Genomic DNA, 24,767 nt, shown 5'->3' on the forward strand with positions numbered 1-24,767 from the left:
AACTATAATGTGTTTCCTTTGTTTTTCCAATGTGTTATGTATCAAATATCTCACAATACATATGTAAACATTCTCAAAGTTGAAAATAAATATTTGTATACTATAGATAGCACACTATATTATTACAAAATCCATAAGTAGACTCCATCAGCTCAACACAAAATACAAGCAAAGTGCCAGTGAAAAAGGTATGTGCATGATCAGAAAATCAGAAACACTTGAAAAAGAAAAAAATTCATAGTTTCAACAATACATTCCAATCATTGTTCGAGCATGACATTTCACGTCCTTTGAGAAAGGAAGAATTCATGTTGTCAAATTGGAATAAACAGGTTAACATATTTGAATGAGGATGAACCAATTTCATTTTACTTTTAGAAAATTCACATGTATAACAACTTTGGAGTAGAAACAAAGTTATGTAAATGCTTTTTTTAAGAAACTTTTGATTTGAGAAATGTTGCTCTGAAAATGTGCACATTTTTGAGTGGATAACTTGTAAAAGAAGATTTTGATCAACACCTGATTTCAAATTTAAGTTTGTAATTTATTACAATGTACTAAAAACATTGACTTTAGAAATAGTGAAATATTTTGGCATATGAAGAATTTTTATTTAAAAATAGATAACTAGAAGAAAATAAACTCCTTTAAACTTCTATAGTTTAAAGGAGTATTGATGCTTATAAGGGACTTGAAAATTCAATTTTTTTGTAAGTGCTGAAAACATTTGTTAATACTGAACAATTTTTTATTCCACTTATGCAAAAAACTGCTATGTAATTACAGCAAGAAGTGAAATGGAACATTACTAGTAAACAGTTTACTATGGAATCAGATAATTTCTATGAATGATTACATCAAATAAAATAGATTAATGTTTGGTCTTTGTAACAATGCAAATTCCTCTAGATTGTCTCCAGAGGTCCTGCTTTACTTATCTAAATTGGTATTATTTAATTAAACAACAGCATTTTGTCTGCTTACATTTGTAGTTGTTTGTGTTAGAGACACTTTGAGGATTATTTTATAGAAATGAAGTATTTGCATGTGCAGTTATATAATGGTAAAGCTGATGATACATAATTTTATTAATACAAAGATCTAAAGAATTAATTTTATTGGAAATTTAAAATATCTTACAGCATTCAACAACACTACGAAAGAGAAATTCATAAAAAAATACTATAGTAAAAATTCGGAAAAATATTTCTAATTTAAAAGCAGAAATATACATTCCATTCTCTTTCGATTCATTTGTAATTTCTTGGCAATTTTTCGTGACTAGGAAGAACATTTCTATGAAACAGTTCTTAAATAATTGAGCAATTCTTCTAGCACTGATCACAGTGCCAGTGACCTGGGAAAGAGGTTCATTTCAACATAGTCATCTATGACCTGAAGGAAAAAACAGCAGATTGTGTATGTAAAATAACTGATAACAGAGGCATAAAAGTGCTTACCTCTCTCAAGTTTTCTTTAGTTATACTAGGCACCTGATAAACAAATCCCGTGGCATCTAACTTATTTCCGTTCAAGTTAACATGTTTATCATTAAGCAATTCCTAGTTACAATTTAAAACAAAGATTTTACTTATTGACACACAAATAATAAAATCACACTTAATGTACTTACTGAATGTAAGTAAGGATTAAGGGGAGTATTGCAAATTCCATCTTTGGCACATGCTTCAGCCCAAGGACCAAGATGTTTATCATTAATTTCTTCCACTAAATTATTTAGATCCATCTGGAATAATTATTGCTTTATTAAAACATTTGTTATTCATTATCAACACTTCCTTGTTTGTTAAAAAATGTTTATACCTTTGCAAATGTTGACATGGCAGATCCGAAATAATCATGATTGATGTTAAAGATATCCGAAATAATACTGCTGATTTTACCTTGTGCTAGAAAAATTGTGTATGTTAATATATTCTATAAATTTCAATGTAAAAACAAAAGGCAACTCACTCGATTCTCCTTTATCCACAACATTATATATTTCACCCTTCTTTCCATTCATACAAACGTGCCAAACAGCTCGACTGACGTCACTTACGTGGACGGTGTTCATTTTCAAATCTTTAGTCCAAAGAAGCTTAACGTGACAGAATAATAAACATTATAACAATTAATGGAAGAAATTTCTTCTTTAAAATGCTACCTACCTTCATCATTTCACCCAAATGCTTGTATACTGCACCCACAACCAGTCGTGGTGCTAAAATACACAATTCTGTTAGACTTTTCTTATGATATATAAAATTTACCTTCATTTAAAAATGATTTTCTTTTCAATATTTACTAAGTCCCTGTTTATCGCCTTTTCCGTATACAATGGCGGGTCTCAGTACAATATAATTGAGATCAGAAAAAGAAGAAAGTTCCTTCTCAACTTCTAACTTCAGTTTTCCCATTGTGGTCCATGGATCCAACTTTGAAGTTTCCTTAGACGGCATCTGAAAACCACATTTTATTGGCAAAAAAATTATTTTTAAAAACTAGTGGGTGTTATTCAAATGCACACTTTTTCATTGGCATAAACCTGTCCAGAACTTATTTCAACATATCTCTTGACTTTTTGCTTGCAAGACTCTTTGGCACAATTGATACTGAGTTTAACGATTCCTTCCCTGTATACCTAATATAAAATCAAAACTTTGTTATTACGTAAGTAAAATAATTTTGTAATTTTGGAAGAAATGCTTACAGCATCCGATTGACCAGTCTTCGTCTCTGCTGCAAAATTAACCACAAAATCAAATGTCCCCTCAGAATCAGAGAATGCATTTTGGCAGGAAGCTAAAAGGAAAAAAGATATTCTGAAAATAATATACAGTGGGTGATCAGTTAACGAAGAGTACAGATAGCGAACAAATTGGATAATGAACACTTTCACGAAAGATTTTTATGATCGGGCAACAAACACTTTACTGAACAAACATAAAAACAAGCGACGGAAAATAACGAATACCGATTGATTTTCCCTTATCTTCAGGATACAATTTGAAACCTTTTGGAGCGCAGGAGACTTCAACATAGACGCTCAACCCTATACCAATCAGATATTATTCCTACGAATTTTGAAATCATCTCTTGTAATTCCAGCTTTTTGTTTACCTTTCTGAAAAATAATTTTTTATTGTTTTCGAGAGGCTGTCGCACAGGCACTTGTTAAGTTTTTTGTTGCAGTTTATTTACAAAAGGTGAAAGGAATTAACTGTCCCATCAGATATTCATTAACATTTTAATACCAAATTTCATCCGGGCCTTGCATTTAAATAATTTTTTGTGGGCTAGTTGGTTTCTGTTCTCTGATTTTTTGTAAGTGTTTTTCTGAACTATTTATTTAAAAAAGAAACTGATAATATTATGGAATCTTAAAAGAGGAGTGTCAAGAAACCAAGTAAGAGATAATAGCCAAGGTAGAAAGTGGGCACAAGATGTCTGATGTTGCTAGGCTGTATGGCTTGAACAGGTCTATAGTAGGCACAATCTTAGCTATGAAAGATATATCAAGAAGTCTGAAGATGCTAATGGAGTAATGAAAATCACATCTGAGAAATAAAGAGCATTTTAGAGCTCATAATGGAAACTGATCTGATGACAGAACTCTAAGAACTCTCAAATGAAGAATACCAAGAAACTTGGCGAGATGTGTTTTCTTTTGAAAAATAGGAAGACTAAAGAGGGCCAATGTCAATATCTGCTACTAAAGATCTTTTGAAGAAGTAGGAGGATGTCACAACAACGATCATCCAAGTGGCATCCAAACCAGAATAAGGTTTATGGGGTTTGGGGATCTCTACAATTACAATACTATTAATTACTTCCAAAAAATCCTGAAGAAAAGAGAAAAGCAATCGACATTGGACAGATTCTTTAACCCCCACAAAAGGAAAAAAACATGACTAATACATATACATGCAGTCTTGCATTTTTATTTCAGTATTACATATATACTTTTTTTACTACATTTATTTATATTTTTTATTTTTTGGAGTCTCCAGAACGAATTCATCAAATTCCCATAAAAAACCTATGGTAATTCAATAATTGGTTAACAAACAAAAGTCATGGAACGGATTATGTTCATTAACCGATCACCCATTGTACATAACCAATTTCATATAAATCATAGCAACACTTGTCATTTAATAATTTGTTAAATCACAAAGCAAAATGACTGATAAGTAAGTATTTGCATTTTTCATGAACTATAGAGGACGCTGCATTTTTACAAAATGGCTACTTTATCTGGGTCGCTTCTAACTAGTAATGTAAAATTAATCATATATTACTGTCTGATATAATAATATATGCTGCCTGTAGCTGTTTATTGAGAAATTTTATAGAAGGAGAACAATTATTGTTAGTGGGACACGTCATTACGTGGTATCGAAACGAGTGAGATTGTTCTATACATATTTGTGCCCTTTGTGTTAAAAAACATCAGCTTTGACATTGTTCCATCAGGGCCAGATTTACAAGTAAAAAGCCTTGACTTTCAAAGGACCTCAAACATTTTTAAAAAAAATTGAAGTCAGATTTTGTAATAAGCACTTTTTTACAAACCAACAAAATATACTTCACTGTTTATTTTGTGTAGTATTTCATTAATTTTTTTTCTAAGAATTAACATAAGATCTTTAAATTTTTATACCCATTCCATTAAAAATCTTTTTTTAAATTGGTTTTATCAATTTTTTTAATTAAACTTAGTTATAAAACAGAAGACTAATGAAACCTCACGTCTTTTTTCTTCCAATATCTGTATTAAATCAGAGTCATAATGTGATTTAATTCTTTTCTTTTATTGATTGACTTCTAAAATTGCAAAGGGTTGGTAAGGGGCCCTTACAGAGTTCAGCTTAGGGCTTCGAAATGCTTAAATTCGGCCCTGTGTCCTACACAAAATTACTGGCATTTTAAACTTTTAACAAAATGTTTTAAAATTGACAGCATAACTTGTTCATGTAAAACTGCCAATTCTTAACAGTCTAATCTACTCTTTCAGAATTCAGAGCTCATAAATATAACCGATCAATTTCCAAATAATCATCTGTTTTTCCCGTTTTTTTGTGTGGGAATAGATGAAAACTTATATCAGGCTCTCGTAAGGCTTTGAAATTGCAATTTGGAACCAACAGTAAGCATTGCTTTTTCTATCGCTTTTCAACTTTACTGCTGATAATACACAAGATTGAATCAAATGAACCAGATAGAATAGTTTTGTTTTTAAATACCAGAGGGCGTGCATCTGGTGAAAAATGCAAATAGAATGTTCTCTTTCCAAAGAGACTATTCATTGACATTTACAATTTTTTTTAAAAATTTCTCTCTATTTTCAAAAATTAAGCTTTTTGTTTTTTCATGAATAGCAAAAACTAAGTAATACAACAATGTATTAAACAGTACAACCTATGAGATTTTAATAAAAATAGCCATAATCTACTATGCTGTTCTGTTTAGTTGTGTTTCTTAAACATAAATATTTATGCTGGAAAAGTTATAAAACCTGTTGCTGGAATATTTTCAAAATCTGGATGTTACCCTTGTATAGGTTGGTCAGGCCTGTTACAAAGTCAATTGCACCCTATTGTCTGTGTTGTTCTATAATAGCTTAATAAGCTACCCCATAAAATTATGCTGCAAAATATTCATTTATTGCATTGTAATTAGCATTCCATATTATCTCCTAGTTGTAAATACACAACATGATTGCATTATTTATGATTAATTAATTTTTAATTTTTTTTCACCCAAATCAAATTTTGCTTCTCTTTGGTTCACTCATTTTGCCCTTAAATGAAACTGAAACAAAATAATTACTAAAATAACATAACCTAGAAACAACCTTCTACACAGGCACTTCCCTATTTTTGGATTTTTCAATTATAGAGCCATATATATATATATAACCCATTCAACAGGTATCTGTCTGTTTGTCCCATAACTGTTTGATAACGGACACTAGAGGTGCCCCTATCGTGTCATATTTCAAACATTCAAATTAACAATTTTAATTCTTATTTAACAATATGAATTATTATTATTCATTTGGCCAATAAATTATTTTTTGGTCAATATAACAATATAAATAATTCAGTATATTTGTAATAGGAATTTATTATTTCATGGGCTTATATCTCGCGAAGGGTTTGAGTAGGGGTATAGTCCTTTTCCTTTATTGTTCGCACAGGGGCCTACAGTTTGGGGGGGTCACCACCTCTTCACCTAATCTTACCATTGGGACTACAACAGAGCTGTAGAGCATATTGATAGGAACAAAAAAGTCAAAGGAACCGTGCTTCATGGAAATTTGTAAACAATGCCCACTAGGGGGCGTCCCGGGCTACTAGTTTAGTATAACATAACATTTGATATAATGATCAGGAACTAGTTTTGAGAATTACAATAATTAATAGAAAAACGTTAAACTTGACAGTTTTGGGGTATAACTTCCACTCTATGGAATAAAAATTTTCACTGGAGTTTTGTTATACAGTTCAAATTACTTTTATGACAAGCTATAACCTAAATTTATCTTGGTATCTTTCAGCAGTTATACAAAGATAATGCAAAATTTGTGAAATGCATTCATAAAGCCCTATACATATATAATATATATTTGGAAAATAAAAAATATTTATTGCAAGAATTACATTAAATTAATTATATTTTGTCCTTTAAAACTGAAAATATTCATATGGATCATACTTACCAGAATTAATTAGATTAGCACTCTTAAATTCAACAAGTGGATTAGCAAATATCTCCTGAAAGATCATATTTGGTTTATTAATTTTTAAAAATATGTTACAATATATACATAAGAACAAATATTCAGTTTAAAAAACTAACTTGATGATATTTATTCAACCAAGCAGTCTGTGGAGGAACTTTATCTACCACACGAATCTAAAAATAGAAATTAGAAAATTCTTTTAAATTTTAAAATATAAATATAAATCATAGCTTTACATAATTGTATTTAAAAATTAGAAAAGCAAAATCTTATAAAAAATATCTTCAAACTATTTAATAAATATATACATACATTATATACAAAAAAAGGGAAGGAAATATCATATAGAATCACTGGCTTGTTTTATAAGAAAATATGCAAATCTTGAAATAACCAATTTCTGATGACTTAGTATAATATACAAATAATCTGACCGTAAACGGCAAAAATAACAGTGCAGAAATTAAAAAGGCAAGCTTTATTTCAGAGATGTTCAAAACAACTGGCCTCTGTTACAATACAAGGATGCAGACGTTGAGCAAAGCATTCCTGGTGTCAACACATCATACACTGATGCTTTTATGTGACTCCACAGGAAAAAATCCAGAGCAGCCTTATCTGGAGAATGTGGTGGCCATGGAACAGTGTTAAACGTTACTAGTACTAAACCTACTGTACTTTTGCCAATGGCAAGTCATCAAGCCATTAATTATCCTATGATGGCCGGATGACAGCCTACCACTCTGGGTGACCCAGGATCAAATCCAAACAGGTATAAAATGGTCAATATTTAGTGTGTCATCAATAAATACAGGCCCAAGAAGCTAGTCATCCCAAATTCCACATCAGGCATTTAAGATAAAATGTACTTGGTGTCATATATGTTGTCTGCATTGTGGAGCACACTATGCTCGGTGTTCTTACTGTGATAGGAAAAGTGCATCATCAGTCCGTAAAATGTGTTGAAGGAGTTCTGGTTTGTCATACTGTAGATTTAACATTATATGTTGCACCATTCATATCACTGCATGGCTATATCACCCTGTATAATAATATAGTTTGCTATTTATGAAAATAGAACAGAATTTGTATAAAATTATTACGTCCTTATTTCATCTATAAATAAATAATATAACTTTAAAACTTATTACTTGAACTTTTAAATTAGTGAGATGGATGTTGTCAGTAAAATTACAAAACTGAATTTCTTCTATAACAATTTTATAGTTAGAATTTTGTTTATAAATTTTATTCTACACAAACTGGTGATTATAGATTAAATGTAATTTATTTGATTTTACCAAGATACAGTTGTCTTACAAAGTATAAAAATTATAAAAACAAAAAATAAGAGATGTTCAGTTGAACCCAATATATTATCAAGTGTGACAAATATTTAATTATTGAAATTTATACTTGTTTAACAGTATCCCATGGGTATCATCAACTAAAAATATTTTGAAAGATTTACTTAAGGAGTCAACACTATAAAAACCAATGATGTGGTAACGCAAGATAAAAAGTGCGAGATCAAGTTTACTTCATGGACATTTAATTACTGAAATGATGTTATTTATATAATGTAATAATTTTATCACTTTTATAAAGATATTGTAATATCATTTCAACTCTTCACTAGAATTTCTGAATGGTTCCATATGTTGCATGAATCACACCGCTAATGTTTGAAAGGAGCATGCTGCTTGCAACCTGCATTTTTTTCATTATTGGTACCAGGGTTGTTTCACTGTTGGTCTGGCAAAATTAAATACCAAGTCATTTTACGGAGGGCAGAGGCACTCATAGGACAGTACCCTACTCTGAACTCTGAAAGGAGCCCGGGGCATTTACCCAAATACTTTTATAGTTAGTATTTTAATATTTAACTTACATTAATATTTATTTGTATAAAAAAGAATAATTTTTTACAAATATTTAATAAGAGGAGAAGGGAGGTGATAAAATTCTACATCTACATATACATATATTCAACAGCATTTGCACTTCAATTTCACTCTTCCAGAAAAGTTAGTCCAACTAAAAAGTGTGTGATCTACAGTAGCTACTTCAGTCTTTTGTTCAGAAAAGAAAAATATATAAAATATATACTTTGATCAATTAGTCTGGCTAATTCAGAAAATAGAGTACTTATTTAAAGCAGGGATAATAAAGGAATGATTCAAAATTATTGAAATTCAATTGGGTCAAAATAATTTTACTACTAAACACAAATACCACAAAGAACACTACATATTTAATAAATTAAATTGCTGCTTTTTGTATTTAAAGTAAATGAATTATAACAAAGTACAAAAAGATTTTAAAATATTAATAAATATATAATAAATTTTCTTTCATTTAAATAAAAAAAAAATTTAAAATGTCGGAGTCGACACTTTTTCTGACTCCATAGCCCTGGTTTATACAATTGGAGAATGCTACAAATCTCAACTTTTACTTTTTCTTCTTCAGTTTCTTTCAGATTTTGATATAATTAAATTTTAAGACCAATTTCCATTTAAAAACGAATTTACAAGCAAACTAAGATTAACATAATTTCATTTTAAAAAAATTCTTTTGATAATAATTAATAATTTAGAAAACAAATAATTTCTAAACAAACACAATGGGAAAACATTATCATATAAAACTCTTATCACTGATCCTGTTTACAAATAGCAGTTTTGTAGTCATGAAAATGACATGATTTTTTCATAACTTTTTGTAATAAATATATAAAGGTACAATTAAACCATATTTTCAAATGACATCTATTTTGGATGGGACTGTGAATAAAAGTATGTTTTAGAAAATGTTATACAGTATTTTCAATACTGTATTTACAAAATATAAATAATTGTCAATTACATTATCTGCAGCTGCAAGGACAGAAAAGATATAAAAAGGTTAAGAAACAGATTTTAGATATAATATCAGAATTTTCATTAAATATAAAATTAAGAGATAATGTAGACTAATCAAGAAGTTAACTTTTCAAAAGTTAATATAAAAACTTTTGGAAAGTTAAAAGAAAGAATTTATTATTAATTACATTTAAGAGAATTTAATTACTTTTACCTGGCTATATTAAATACTGTGCAAAAAAGAGAAAATGACAAGCCAGGTTGTATATTTTAATGTTGAAAGGCAAATACAGGAAGCTTCAAAGAAATTTGTATACCTAAACTGAAAAGAAAGATAAATGAGAAAACAAAAAGATTGAGCATAGCAATTAAAAATTCTAGATTAAATTTTTAATAAAATGGCTTATATTTTTTCCATTCTAAAAGGGAAATTAAATTAATAAAAGTTCTTTAAAAATAAAAAATATATATACATATCAATAAATTAAGTTTTAAAATTTAAATAAATAGAATGCAACAAGCAAAAATAATTTTAAATAAAATTATATTATTCATTCAAATACATTAATATTTAAATAAATATTTTTTCTAACAAAAGTTTTTTTTTATTGATTTAGTAAGGCACAGAGTTAAAACTTTGTCATTCATTTGTAAGAGATAATTTTTAAATAACTCACAACAATTTTGCTAATTAAACACACTTTTTTAAATATCATCCATCAAGTTCAGAAAGTACTCAAAAAAAAGCAAAGTCACTTCATAATTTCATAAATATTGCAGTTTATCTATTATTCATTTGTCTGATAATATTTTAAATAGGTTTTGAAATAGTCTTAACAATACATAATTATATAACTTTTCATTTATACAACTTATCTACATCATATTTTGCACCATTAAATGTAAAAATTAAATTTATAGGTAATTTATAGGTAGAAAAAAAATTTTTTGCTCAACATTTCTCATACATACAGAAAAAATGAATACTCCATTAGATTTTAATACCTGTAGACCTTGTCATGCATTTCCCTTTGTAAAATACTGATCCTAACAAATGCTGTTACAAAAGTCTTAAAAAGTGCCTCATAATTACCCACATTGACCCTACTCATTTATTAAGTTCTACATTATTATGATCAAGTTTCTAAAATAGTTCCTGAGTGATGAATATCTGGAGTCTTACAGATCTCACCCATGCAAGCATGTGAATGTTTTAACCTATATATTACAGAATTAATATCAAGACCAATATATGAATAATAAACATAACAACAACAATAATAATAATCCCTCCATTTACATAAATTCACTTTAATGCAGTTGAAATTTTTTTAAATAATCAACTTTATTGAAATAAAATGACAGTGATAACAAAAACACTTTTGATGAAGTTTGAGTTAAAAAAAAAAAACTTTAGTTAAAACTTTTCTACCCATTAGAGTAAAATATATTTGAGAAGTGAAGAAAAGTTAACATNCTACATTTATTTATATTTTTTATTTTTTGGAGTCTCCAGAACGAATTCATCAAATTCCCATAAAAAACCTATGGTAATTCAATAATTGGTTAACAAACAAAAGTCATGGAACGGATTATGTTCATTAACCGATCACCCATTGTACATAACCAATTTCATATAAATCATAGCAACACTTGTCATTTAATAATTTGTTAAATCACAAAGCAAAATGACTGATAAGTAAGTATTTGCATTTTTCATGAACTATAGAGGACGCTGCATTTTTACAAAATGGCTACTTTATCTGGGTCGCTTCTAACTAGTAATGTAAAATTAATCATATATTACTGTCTGATATAATAATATATGCTGCCTGTAGCTGTTTATTGAGAAATTTTATAGAAGGAGAACAATTATTGTTAGTGGGACACGTCATTACGTGGTATCGAAACGAGTGAGATTGTTCTATACATATTTGTGCCCTTTGTGTTAAAAAACATCAGCTTTGACATTGTTCCATCAGGGCCAGATTTACAAGTAAAAAGCCTTGACTTTCAAAGGACCTCAAACATTTTTAAAAAAAATTGAAGTCAGATTTTGTAATAAGCACTTTTTTACAAACCAACAAAATATACTTCACTGTTTATTTTGTGTAGTATTTCATTAATTTTTTTTCTAAGAATTAACATAAGATCTTTAAATTTTTATACCCATTCCATTAAAAATCTTTTTTTAAATTGGTTTTATCAATTTTTTTAATTAAACTTAGTTATAAAACAGAAGACTAATGAAACCTCACGTCTTTTTTCTTCCAATATCTGTATTAAATCAGAGTCATAATGTGATTTAATTCTTTTCTTTTATTGATTGACTTCTAAAATTGCAAAGGGTTGGTAAGGGGCCCTTACAGAGTTCAGCTTAGGGCTTCGAAATGCTTAAATTCGGCCCTGTGTCCTACACAAAATTACTGGCATTTTAAACTTTTAACAAAATGTTTTAAAATTGACAGCATAACTTGTTCATGTAAAACTGCCAATTCTTAACAGTCTAATCTACTCTTTCAGAATTCAGAGCTCATAAATATAACCGATCAATTTCCAAATAATCATCTGTTTTTCCCGTTTTTTTGTGTGGGAATAGATGAAAACTTATATCAGGCTCTCGTAAGGCTTTGAAATTGCAATTTGGAACCAACAGTAAGCATTGCTTTTTCTATCGCTTTTCAACTTTACTGCTGATAATACACAAGATTGAATCAAATGAACCAGATAGAATAGTTTTGTTTTTAAATACCAGAGGGCGTGCATCTGGTGAAAAATGCAAATAGAATGTTCTCTTTCCAAAGAGACTATTCATTGACATTTACAATTTTTTTTAAAAATTTCTCTCTATTTTCAAAAATTAAGCTTTTTGTTTTTTCATGAATAGCAAAAACTAAGTAATACAACAATGTATTAAACAGTACAACCTATGAGATTTTAATAAAAATAGCCATAATCTACTATGCTGTTCTGTTTAGTTGTGTTTCTTAAACATAAATATTTATGCTGGAAAAGTTATAAAACCTGTTGCTGGAATATTTTCAAAATCTGGATGTTACCCTTGTATAGGTTGGTCAGGCCTGTTACAAAGTCAATTGCACCCTATTGTCTGTGTTGTTCTATAATAGCTTAATAAGCTACCCCATAAAATTATGCTGCAAAATATTCATTTATTGCATTGTAATTAGCATTCCATATTATCTCCTAGTTGTAAATACACAACATGATTGCATTATTTATGATTAATTAATTTTTAATTTTTTTTCACCCAAATCAAATTTTGCTTCTCTTTGGTTCACTCATTTTGCCCTTAAATGAAACTGAAACAAAATAATTACTAAAATAACATAACCTAGAAACAACCTTCTACACAGGCACTTCCCTATTTTTGGATTTTTCAATTATAGAGCCATATATATATATATAACCCATTCAACAGGTATCTGTCTGTTTGTCCCATAACTGTTTGATAACGGACACTAGAGGTGCCCCTATCGTGTCATATTTCAAACATTCAAATTAACAATTTTAATTCTTATTTAACAATATGAATTATTATTATTCATTTGGCCAATAAATTATTTTTTGGTCAATATAACAATATAAATAATTCAGTATATTTGTAATAGGAATTTATTATTTCATGGGCTTATATCTCGCGAAGGGTTTGAGTAGGGGTATAGTCCTTTTCCTTTATTGTTCGCACAGGGGCCTACAGTTTGGGGGGGTCACCACCTCTTCACCTAATCTTACCATTGGGACTACAACAGAGCTGTAGAGCATATTGATAGGAACAAAAAAGTCAAAGGAACCGTGCTTCATGGAAATTTGTAAACAATGCCCACTAGGGGGCGTCCCGGGCTACTAGTTTAGTATAACATAACATTTGATATAATGATCAGGAACTAGTTTTGAGAATTACAATAATTAATAGAAAAACGTTAAACTTGACAGTTTTGGGGTATAACTTCCACTCTATGGAATAAAAATTTTCACTGGAGTTTTGTTATACAGTTCAAATTACTTTTATGACAAGCTATAACCTAAATTTATCTTGGTATCTTTCAGCAGTTATACAAAGATAATGCAAAATTTGTGAAATGCATTCATAAAGCCCTATACATATATAATATATATTTGGAAAATAAAAAATACTTTATTGNACACTTTTTCTGACTCCATAGCCCTGGTTTATACAATTGGAGAATGCTACAAATCTCAACTTTTACTTTTTCTTCTTCAGTTTCTTTCAGATTTTGATATAATTAAATTTTAAGACCAATTTCCATTTAAAAACGAATTTACAAGCAAACTAAGATTAACATAATTTCATTTTAAAAAAATTCTTTTGATAATAATTAATAATTTAGAAAACAAATAATTTCTAAACAAACACAATGGGAAAACATTATCATATAAAACTCTTATCACTGATCCTGTTTACAAATAGCAGTTTTGTAGTCATGAAAATGACATGATTTTTTCATAACTTTTTGTAATAAATATATAAAGGTACAATTAAACCATATTTTCAAATGACATCTATTTTGGATGGGACTGTGAATAAAAGTATGTTTTAGAAAATGTTATACAGTATTTTCAATACTGTATTTACAAAATATAAATAATTGTCAATTACATTATCTGCAGCTGCAAGGACAGAAAAGATATAAAAAGGTTAAGAAACAGATTTTAGATATAATATCAGAATTTTCATTAAATATAAAATTAAGAGATAATGTAGACTAATCAAGAAGTTAACTTTTCAAAAGTTAATATAAAAACTTTTGGAAAGTTAAAAGAAAGAATTTATTATTAATTACATTTAAGAGAATTTAATTACTTTTACCTGGCTATATTAAATACTGTGCAAAAAAGAGAAAATGACAAGCCAGGTTGTATATTTTAATGTTGAAAGGCAAATACAGGAAGCTTCAAAGAAATTTGTATACCTAAACTGAAAAGAAAGATAAATGAGAAAACAAAAAGATTGAGCATAGCAATTAAAAATTCTAGATTAAATTTTTAATAAAATGGCTTATATTTTTTCCATTCTAAAAGGGAAATTAAATTAATAAAAGTTCTTTAAAAATAAAAAATATATATACATATCAATAAATTAAGTTTTAAAATTTAAATAAATAGAATGCAACAAGCAAAAATAATTTTAAATAAAATTATATTATTCATTCAAATACATTAATATTTAAATAAATATTTTTTCTAACAAAAGTTTTTTTTTATTGATTTAGTAAGGCACAGAGTTAAAACTTTGTCATTCATTTGTAAGAGATAATTTTTAAATAACTCACAACAATTTTGCTAATTAAACACACTTTTTTAAATATCATCCATCAAGTTCAGAAAGTACTCAAAAAAAAGCAAAGTCACTTCATAATTTCATAAATATTGCAGTTTATCTATTATTCATTTGTCTGATAATATTTTAAATAGGTTTTGAAATAGTCTTAACAATACATAATTATATAACTTTTCATTTATACAACTTATCTACATCATATTTTGCACCATTAAATGTAAAAATTAAATTTATAGGTAATTTATAGGTAGAAAAAAAATTTTTTGCTCAACATTTCTCATACATACAGAAAAAATGAATACTCCATTAGATTTTAATACCTGTAGACCTTGTCATGCATTTCCCTTTGTAAAATACTGATCCTAACAAATGCTGTTACAAAAGTCTTAAAAAGTGCCTCATAATTACCCACATTGACCCTACTCATTTATTAAGTTCTACATTATTATGATCAAGTTTCTAAAATAGTTCCTGAGTGATGAATATCTGGAGTCTTACAGATCTCACCCATGCAAGCATGTGAATGTTTTAACCTATATATTACAGAATTAATATCAAGACCAATATATGAATAATAAACATAACAACAACAATAATAATAATCCCTCCATTTACATAAATTCACTTTAATGCAGTTGAAATTTTTTTAAATAATCAACTTTATTGAAATAAAATGACAGTGATAACAAAAACACTTTTGATGAAGTTTGAGTTAAAAAAAAAAAACTTTAGTTAAAACTTTTCTACCCATTAGAGTAAAATATATTTGAGAAGTGAAGAAAAGTTAACATTTTCATATAGATACAAATATCTGTTGGGAGTAATTATAATGAACAGTGTGCAAATATTCTCAATAAATTCAAAATAGCTATGAATATGACCTTTATCCATTGACAATGTTTAAATAAATTGTCTTTATGAGTTGGCTCCAATGACATTTCTGGGAATAATGTAAGGACGCCGATTTGGGGGAATTTTATTCCCTACCGTCGGGATGTCTAAGGTCTACGCATATGTGGGTGGCAATTTGAGGAGGCAGCAAAAGACAAGTGTTTCACACAGAAACCGTTTATTCTGGTAAAAAATGCTTACATTAATTTAGCAATGGTCCTTAAGTTAAGAACTTTAGGTTGTCTTTGGAAGTTGTTTTCGGAATCGATCTGGTCCTACGCTGGAAGGGCCCCATGAGAGCGTTGAGTGAAAAGTTTGTGATCTGAAGTGACAGTACACGAAAGATGAAAGGAAGCACGACAACTGGAGACAAACGAACACAACAGGTAGTCTAATGGAAGCCCCTTTTGTCCTTGAAATTGATGTTTTCATAAGTTTTTCAAGATCGACTTGTTGCTAATCGGACAGACTTTCCTCATTGCTTTCTAATTGGTCTTCCACCTGTCTCCAGGTGTAAATGGAGCTTCGTATAGTTGCGGAAAAGGTCAGCTGGAGATGGTTTATCTGACACCATCTTTTAGACCAGGGGTGGCCAACAGTTTTTGCCCCCAGGCCAAATTGGAAAGAAAACTTTTTCCACGAGCCGAACCAGAGGCTGTCCTAGGAAGATTTTGAAGTGGTGCGAGATCTCATTGTGGTGTCACCCCGTAGAGATTGAATTGTAGATTAGAGATTACAGATACATTTTTCACATTATCATGCTTTATCAACACTCTACACTGTACTTAAGAGGTTTGTAATGGAGGGTTAACTCTAAACACATAGTGAGTTGTTGACATTTTATTTTTTTTTTTAGATGTCAGAATTTTTCATTGAGCTATTCGGACTTGAGTAGCTAATAGTGAAAGATAGATCTTGGGCCACATAAATTCGTTAGACAGGCTGGATCTGGCCCGCAGGCCGTATGTTGGCCATGCTTGTTTTAGACTCTGATCACGTTTAATCGTTGACTATGATACCAACGCTTATTTTGATATTTTGCTAGTTTCATTTTGCTTTCTAAACTGCATCTTAAGTTTTAAATTTTCTTTTCTTATTTCTAAAATTTTGTTTTTCCTGCTACTCTTTATGAGTGTTGACGTCAAAGTTCAGTGTCACTGACTCGACACTTATATAATTTGTTTTCTTGACGGTTTAACTTAACAAATTTTACATATCTCCTTTTTTGGGGGGCTATTTCTGGGGCCTCACAATAATTTGCTTAATATCTTTCAAAGTATTCAATATACAGTATTGAATGTGATGAAATAGAAAGCAAGCACTTAATTTCCTTTGCTCCAAAATTCAACTGCATTGCATAGTTCCATTAACTCATTTTTAAATTCAACCACTATGTTTTTTAAATATCTCACTGCTTCCTAGAACATTTCATTTATATCAGAAGAGGCTAGTATACTTCCCATTGTAATTTTTTTTCATAGTTAACTGTTCTAGTATGTTTTCTCTGATAGTTTTTTTATGACTTTGAAGGTGCTGAGATTGTGTGATGCCATGATTTTATTCTCAAATTCACACTATACAGAAATTGAACACCTAATCTTTTATCCAGGTTTTTTCTGACAAAACTGACAAGAAGAAAATTAGACTTAAGTTGAAGGATTCCATCATTTGGCTGACTTGTAACAATACCAAATTTCACATTCTGTATGATACATATAATCTTACAAAACAAAAAAATCACTTTACAGGTGAAAAGAATGATATGTAAGAATCTTACCACAAACTTTAATAAAAATATACAGCTTTAAATTATAATGTCAATTAGAAAAATATATCATGACTGATTAATCTTTCATTATCTTTGCTTTCTTTCATATGAGCTAGTGTATGTAGTTTTCTAATCTTTGAATATAAAAATTTTATTTTTACAGTTATTGGTTTCATTAACCTTCTATTCATAAATGGATGTAAATAAAACATTCTTCTTTAAAATACATTACACAAATTCTTTTGGTACTTTTAGAGTGTCTTTTCTTTAATATTTGCAATCCACTCCTTCAAAAAAGCAGATTCAAAATAAAAGAAATTAAAAAACAATATTTTTTAACTATACATTCCACTTTCATACAGTGTGATTTTTATTTACAACTATTCAGTCCATAAGAATTTGATAAAATAATTCATTTTATCTCTCTTCTCCATTTACAAGACAAAGTAGTCAATACCCAAGCACCACTGATATTTACAAGAAAAAAAAAACATTCTAATTATGATTACAAACAGATTGAGAGTTTCATGGGCTTAGATTAGTGGATCTTAGGTTCCAATTTCTATTTTTTTTTTGTTTGTTTGTTTTATTAGACTGTCTTCATTTGCTACAGGTAATGTCATCCATTGAAATGTGGTTGTGCACATATCACTAATAGAAAGATATATATTTTCATTAATTAAAAACCAATTTTATTTTTATCTATTTTACTTATTTTCTGCCTATTTATTATGTATCAATAAATTAATAAATACCACAAAGAAATGTCTGATAACATATGTATTTGCATATGTCATATTCACTTCTCTCATCTATATTAGTTACTTTTATATCAGTCCTAAAAATTATCTAATGAATCTTTTCATTTGATCTTATTTAGAATCATTGGTTGACAGTTCAAAGTACTACAATACCCATATTTATGCCATTTGAAGATGATGGATAGAGTGACTGTATTGTGTCAAAATGAAGCTTAAAATGTAAGAGATAATGGAAAGCTCATCTTTATTTATGAGAGGCATTCAAGAACCAGGTATATGCATAAAAACTGTAGTGTATTATTTTTTGAGCAGCAAAATGCATAACATCACAGGCACAGTCACTTCCATTATCAGATTCTATTGAACACAAGATGGCAACAGTTTATTTTCACCCTATTATATGATCCCGTACATCACATGAATAAACCTCATTTTCAGCATAGGTTAGTCCAACATGATTACAATAAGCAGATTATACTAATGCCTATTACATTCATTTTCAACTATCAGAAGCAAATGCTAACAAATATGTCTCCTAAAGCAATTAGCAAAGGATTACAATTAGCCCCTTAGAAAGAATTAAGACAAGATATTATTGATCTGTATTTATAAAAACTATTTTGAGATAGTTTTTCCATAAGCCTAAGTAAAAATATCAAAACAACTTTAGAAAAAATAATAATGTTGATGATAATAAATGTAACTGTTATTGCATTCAAAAGTAAAAAAGGCAATTCTTTACCTGCCTGCAAAATATTTAATTATATGATAACAAATGTACCAAATTTTATTACTGTTTTGTAATATTCTAATAAGACAGTAGAGTTTTGATATAACCTAATGAGCCTAAATTATAATTTCTAAGAATATTACACAATAATACATTTTATTTCAATAATTTTACCTTGACAATCTTTATGCCATTTGCAAAATATATTTTAAAAAACCAATCAATCAAAAACTAAAAAAATTTTCATTTTTAATTGAAATTAATTAATCTTGATGTAGTGATTTCATACAATTGATCGTCACCCCGTAGAGATTGAATTGTAGATTAGAGATTACAGATACATTTTTCACATTATCATGCTTTATCAACACTCTACACTGTACTTAAGCCTACTCATTTATTAAGTTCTACATTATTATGATCAAGTTTCTAAAATAGTTCCTGAGTGATGAATATCTGGAGTCTTACAGATCTCACCCATGCAAGCATGTGAATGTTTTAACCTATATATTACAGAATTAATATCAAGACCAATATATGAATAATAANTATACTTCACTGTTTATTTTGTGTAGTATTTCATTAATTTTTTTTCTAAGAATTAACATAAGATCTTTAAATTTTTATACCCATTCCATTAAAAATCTTTTTTTAAATTGGTTTTATCAATTTTTTTAATTAAACTTAGTTATAAAACAGAAGACTAATGAAACCTCACGTCTTTTTTCTTCCAATATCTGTATTAAATCAGAGTCATAATGTGATTTAATTCTTTTCTTTTATTGATTGACTTCTAAAATTGCAAAGGGTTGGTAAGGGGCCCTTACAGAGTTCAGCTTAGGGCTTCGAAATGCTTAAATTCGGCCCTGTGTCCTACACAAAATTACTGGCATTTTAAACTTTTAACAAAATGTTTTAAAATTGACAGCATAACTTGTTCATGTAAAACTGCCAATTCTTAACAGTCTAATCTACTCTTTCAGAATTCAGAGCTCATAAATATAACCGATCAATTTCCAAATAATCATCTGTTTTTCCCGTTTTTTTGTGTGGGAATAGATGAAAACTTATATCAGGCTCTCGTAAGGCTTTGAAATTGCAATTTGGAACCAACAGTAAGCATTGCTTTTTCTATCGCTTTTCAACTTTACTGCTGATAATACACAAGATTGAATCAAATGAACCAGATAGAATAGTTTTGTTTTTAAATACCAGAGGGCGTGCATCTGGTGAAAAATGCAAATAGAATGTTCTCTTTCCAAAGAGACTATTCATTGACATTTACAATTTTTTTTAAAAATTTCTCTCTATTTTCAAAAATTAAGCTTTTTGTTTTTTCATGAATAGCAAAAACTAAGTAATACAACAATGTATTAAACAGTACAACCTATGAGATTTTAATAAAAATAGCCATAATCTACTATGCTGTTCTGTTTAGTTGTGTTTCTTAAACATAAATATTTATGCTGGAAAAGTTATAAAACCTGTTGCTGGAATATTTTCAAAATCTGGATGTTACCCTTGTATAGGTTGGTCAGGCCTGTTACAAAGTCAATTGCACCCTATTGTCTGTGTTGTTCTATAATAGCTTAATAAGCTACCCCATAAAATTATGCTGCAAAATATTCATTTATTGCATTGTAATTAGCATTCCATATTATCTCCTAGTTGTAAATACACAACATGATTGCATTATTTATGATTAATTAATTTTTAATTTTTTTTCACCCAAATCAAATTTTGCTTCTCTTTGGTTCACTCATTTTGCCCTTAAATGAAACTGAAACAAAATAATTACTAAAATAACATAACCTAGAAACAACCTTCTACACAGGCACTTCCCTATTTTTGGATTTTTCAATTATAGAGCCATATATATATATATAACCCATTCAACAGGTATCTGTCTGTTTGTCCCGTAACCGTTTGATAACGGACACTAGAGGTGCCCCTATCGTGTCATATTTCAAACATTCAAATTAACAATTTTAATTCTTATTTAACAATATGAATTATTATTATTCATTTGGCCAATAAATTATTTTTTGGTCAATATAACAATATAAATAATTCAGTATATTTGTAATAGGAATTTATTATTTCATGGGCTTATATCTCGCGAAGGGTTTGAGTAGGGGTATAGTCCTTTTCCTTTATTGTTCGCACAGGGGCCTACAGTTTGGGGGGGTCACCACCTCTTCACCTAATCTTACCATTGGGACTACAACAGAGCTGTAGAGCATATTGATAGGAACAAAAAAGTCAAAGGAACCGTGCTTCATGGAAATTTGTAAACAATGCCCACTAGGGGGCGTCCCGGGCTACTAGTTTAGTATAACATAACATTTGATATAATGATCAGGAACTAGTTTTGAGAATTACAATAATTAATAGAAAAACGTTAAACTTGACAGTTTTGGGGTATAACTTCCACTCTATGGAATAAAAATTTTCACTGGAGTTTTGTTATACAGTTCAAATTACTTTTATGACAAGCTATAACCTAAATTTATCTTGGTATCTTTCAGCAGTTATACAAAGATAATGCAAAATTTGTGAAATGCATTCATAAAGCCCTATACATATATAATATATATTTGGAAAATAAAAAATACTTTATTGCAAGAATTACATTAAATTGATTATATTTTGTCCTTTAAAACTGAAAATATTCATATGGATCATACTTACCAGAATTAATTAGATTAGCACTCTTAAATTCAACAAGTGGATTAGCAAATATCTCCTGAAAGATCATATTTGGTTTATTAATTTTTAAAAATATGTTACAATATATACATAAGAACAAATATTCAGTTTAAAAAACTAACTTGATGATATTTATTCAACCAAGCAGTCTGTGGAGGAACTTTATCTACCACACGAATCTAAAAATAGAAATTAGAAAATTCTTTTAAATTTTAAAATATAAATATAAATCATAGCTTTACATAATTGTATTTAAAAATTAGAAAAGCAAAATCTTATAAAAAATATCTTCAAACTATTTAATAAATATATACATACATTATATACAAAAAAAGGGAAGGAAATATCATATAGAATCACTGGCTTGTTTTATAAGAAAATATGCAAATCTTGAAATAACCAATTTCTGATGACTTAGTATAATATACAAATAATCTGACCGTAAACGGCAAAAATAACAGTGCAGAAATTAAAAAGGCAAGCTTTATTTCAGAGATGTTCAAAACAACTGGCCTCTGTTACAATACAAGGATGCAGACGTTGAGCAAAGCATTCCTGGTGTCAACACATCATACACTGATGCTTTTATGTGACTCCACAGGAAAAAATCCAGAGCAGCCTTATCTGGAGAATGTGGTGGCCATGGAACAGTGTTAAACGTTACTAGTACTAAACCTACTGTACTTTTGCCAATGGCAAGTCATCAAGCCATTAATTATCCTATGATGGCCGGATGACAGCCTACCACTCTGGGTGACCCAGGATCAAATCCAAACAGGTATAAAATGGTCAATATTTAGTGTGTCATCAATAAATACAGGCCCAAGAAGCTAGTCATCCCAAATTCCACATCAGGCATTTAAGATAAAATGTACTTGGTGTCATATATGTTGTCTGCATTGTGGAGCACACTATGCTCGGTGTTCTTACTGTGATAGGAAAAGTGCATCATCAGTCCGTAAAATGTGTTGAAGGAGTTCTGGTTTGTCATACTGTAGATTTAACATTATATGTTGCACCATTCATATCACTGCATGGCTATATCACCCTGTATAATAATATAGTTTGCTATTTATGAAAATAGAACAGAATTTGTATAAAATTATTACGTCCTTATTTCATCTATAAATAAATAATATAACTTTAAAACTTATTACTTGAACTTTTAAATTAGTGAGATGGATGTTGTCAGTAAAATTACAAAACTGAATTTCTTCTATAACAATTTTATAGTTAGAATTTTGTTTATAAATTTTATTCTACACAAACTGGTGATTATAGATTAAATGTAATTTATTTGATTTTACCAAGATACAGTTGTCTTACAAAGTATAAAAATTATAAAAACAAAAAATAAGAGATGTTCAGTTGAACCCAATATATTATCAAGTGTGACAAATATTTAATTATTGAAATTTATACTTGTTTAACAGTATCCCATGGGTATCATCAACTAAAAATATTTTGAAAGATTTACTTAAGGAGTCAACACTATAAAAACCAATGATGTGGTAACGCAAGATAAAAAGTGCGAGATCAAGTTTACTTCATGGACATTTAATTACTGAAATGATGTTATTTATATAATATAATAATTTTATCACTTTTATAAAGATATTGTAATATCATTTCAACTCTTCACTAGAATTTCTGAATGGTTCCATATGTTGCATGAATCACACCGCTAATGTTTGAAAGGAGCATGCTGCTTGCAACCTGCATTTTTTTCATTATTGGTACCAGGGTTGTTTCACTGTTGGTCTGGCAAAATTAAATACCAAGTCATTTTACGGAGGGCAGAGGCACTCATAGGACAGTACCCTACTCTGAACTCTGAAAGGAGCCCGGGGCATTTACCCAAATACTTTTATAGTTAGTATTTTAATATTTAACTTACATTAATATTTATTTGTATAAAAAAGAATAATTTTTTACAAATATTTAATAAGAGGAGAAGGGAGGTGATAAAATTCTACATCTACATATACATATATTCAACAGCATTTGCACTTCAATTTCACTCTTCCAGAAAAGTTAGTCCAACTAAAAAGTGTGTGATCTACAGTAGCTACTTCAGTCTTTTGTTCAGAAAAGAAAAATATATAAAATATATACTTTGATCAATTAGTCTGGCTAATTCAGAAAATAGAGTACTTATTTAAAGCAGGGATAATAAAGGAATGATTCAAAATTATTGAAATTCAATTGGGTCAAAATAATTTTACTACTAAACACAAATACCACAAAGAACACTACATATTTAATAAATTAAATTGCTGCTTTTTGTATTTAAAGTAAATGAATTATAACAAAGTACAAAAAGATTTTAAAATATTAATAAATATATAATAAATTTTCTTTCATTTAAATAAAAAAAAAATTTAAAATGTCGGAGTCGACACTTTTTCTGACTCCATAGCCCTGGTTTATACAATTGGAGAATGCTACAAATCTCAACTTTTACTTTTTCTTCTTCAGTTTCTTTCAGATTTTGATATAATTAAATTTTAAGACCAATTTCCATTTAAAAACGAATTTACAAGCAAACTAAGATTAACATAATTTCATTTTAAAAAAATTCTTTTGATAATAATTAATAATTTAGAAAACAAATAATTTCTAAACAAACACAATGGGAAAACATTATCATATAAAACTCTTATCACTGATCCTGTTTACAAATAGCAGTTTTGTAGTCATGAAAATGACATGATTTTTTCATAACTTTTTGTAATAAATATATAAAGGTACAATTAAACCATATTTTCAAATGACATCTATTTTGGATGGGACTGTGAATAAAAGTATGTTTTAGAAAATGTTATACAGTATTTTCAATACTGTATTTACAAAATATAAATAATTGTCAATTACATTATCTGCAGCTGCAAGGACAGAAAAGATATAAAAAGGTTAAGAAACAGATTTTAGATATAATATCAGAATTTTCATTAAATATAAAATTAAGAG

At 28.7% G+C, this 24,767-nt stretch overlaps 1 protein-coding gene across 1 annotated transcript; it reads right to left on the reverse strand.

The window, feature by feature from the left end:
• Positions 1 to 1,105: 1,105 nt before the first annotated feature.
• LOC111620700 lies at positions 1,106 to 7,774 on the reverse strand. The gene is made up of 12 exons (XM_023362688.1): positions 7,742 to 7,774; positions 6,871 to 6,927; positions 6,731 to 6,785; positions 2,717 to 2,808; positions 2,534 to 2,647; positions 2,312 to 2,465; positions 2,175 to 2,227; positions 1,978 to 2,104; positions 1,828 to 1,913; positions 1,637 to 1,750; positions 1,464 to 1,565; positions 1,106 to 1,398 (listed from the first exon to the last, which is right to left on the reverse strand). Exons 1-12 carry the CDS (start codon positions 7,772 to 7,774, stop codon positions 1,345 to 1,347), a joined length of 1,041 nt encoding a protein of 346 aa, XP_023218456.1. The 3' UTR covers positions 1,106 to 1,344.
• Positions 7,775 to 24,767: the final 16,993 nt, after the last annotated feature.

The sequence above is a fragment of the Centruroides sculpturatus genome, unplaced genomic scaffold (genome assembly GCF_000671375.1).
Source record: "Centruroides sculpturatus isolate CEXI.00-Female unplaced genomic scaffold, Cexi_2.0 scaffold243, whole genome shotgun sequence".
NCBI lineage: Eukaryota > Metazoa > Arthropoda > Arachnida > Scorpiones > Buthidae > Centruroides > Centruroides sculpturatus.

Bases quoted from the DNA above. Each gene is read 5' to 3' on its own strand.
- LOC111620700 (XM_023362688.1), bottom strand. From the start codon at position 7,774: ATGAATGGTGCAACATATAATGTTAAATCTACA. The intron at 2,809-6,730 runs GTAAGTATGATC...TTTTCCTTTTAG, and splicing joins TGCTAATCTAATTAATTCTG to CTTCCTGCCAAAATGCATTC. The intron at 1,399-1,463 runs GTAAGCACTTTT...TTTTTCCTTCAG, and splicing joins CTAAAGAAAACTTGAGAGAG to GTCATAGATGACTATGTTGA.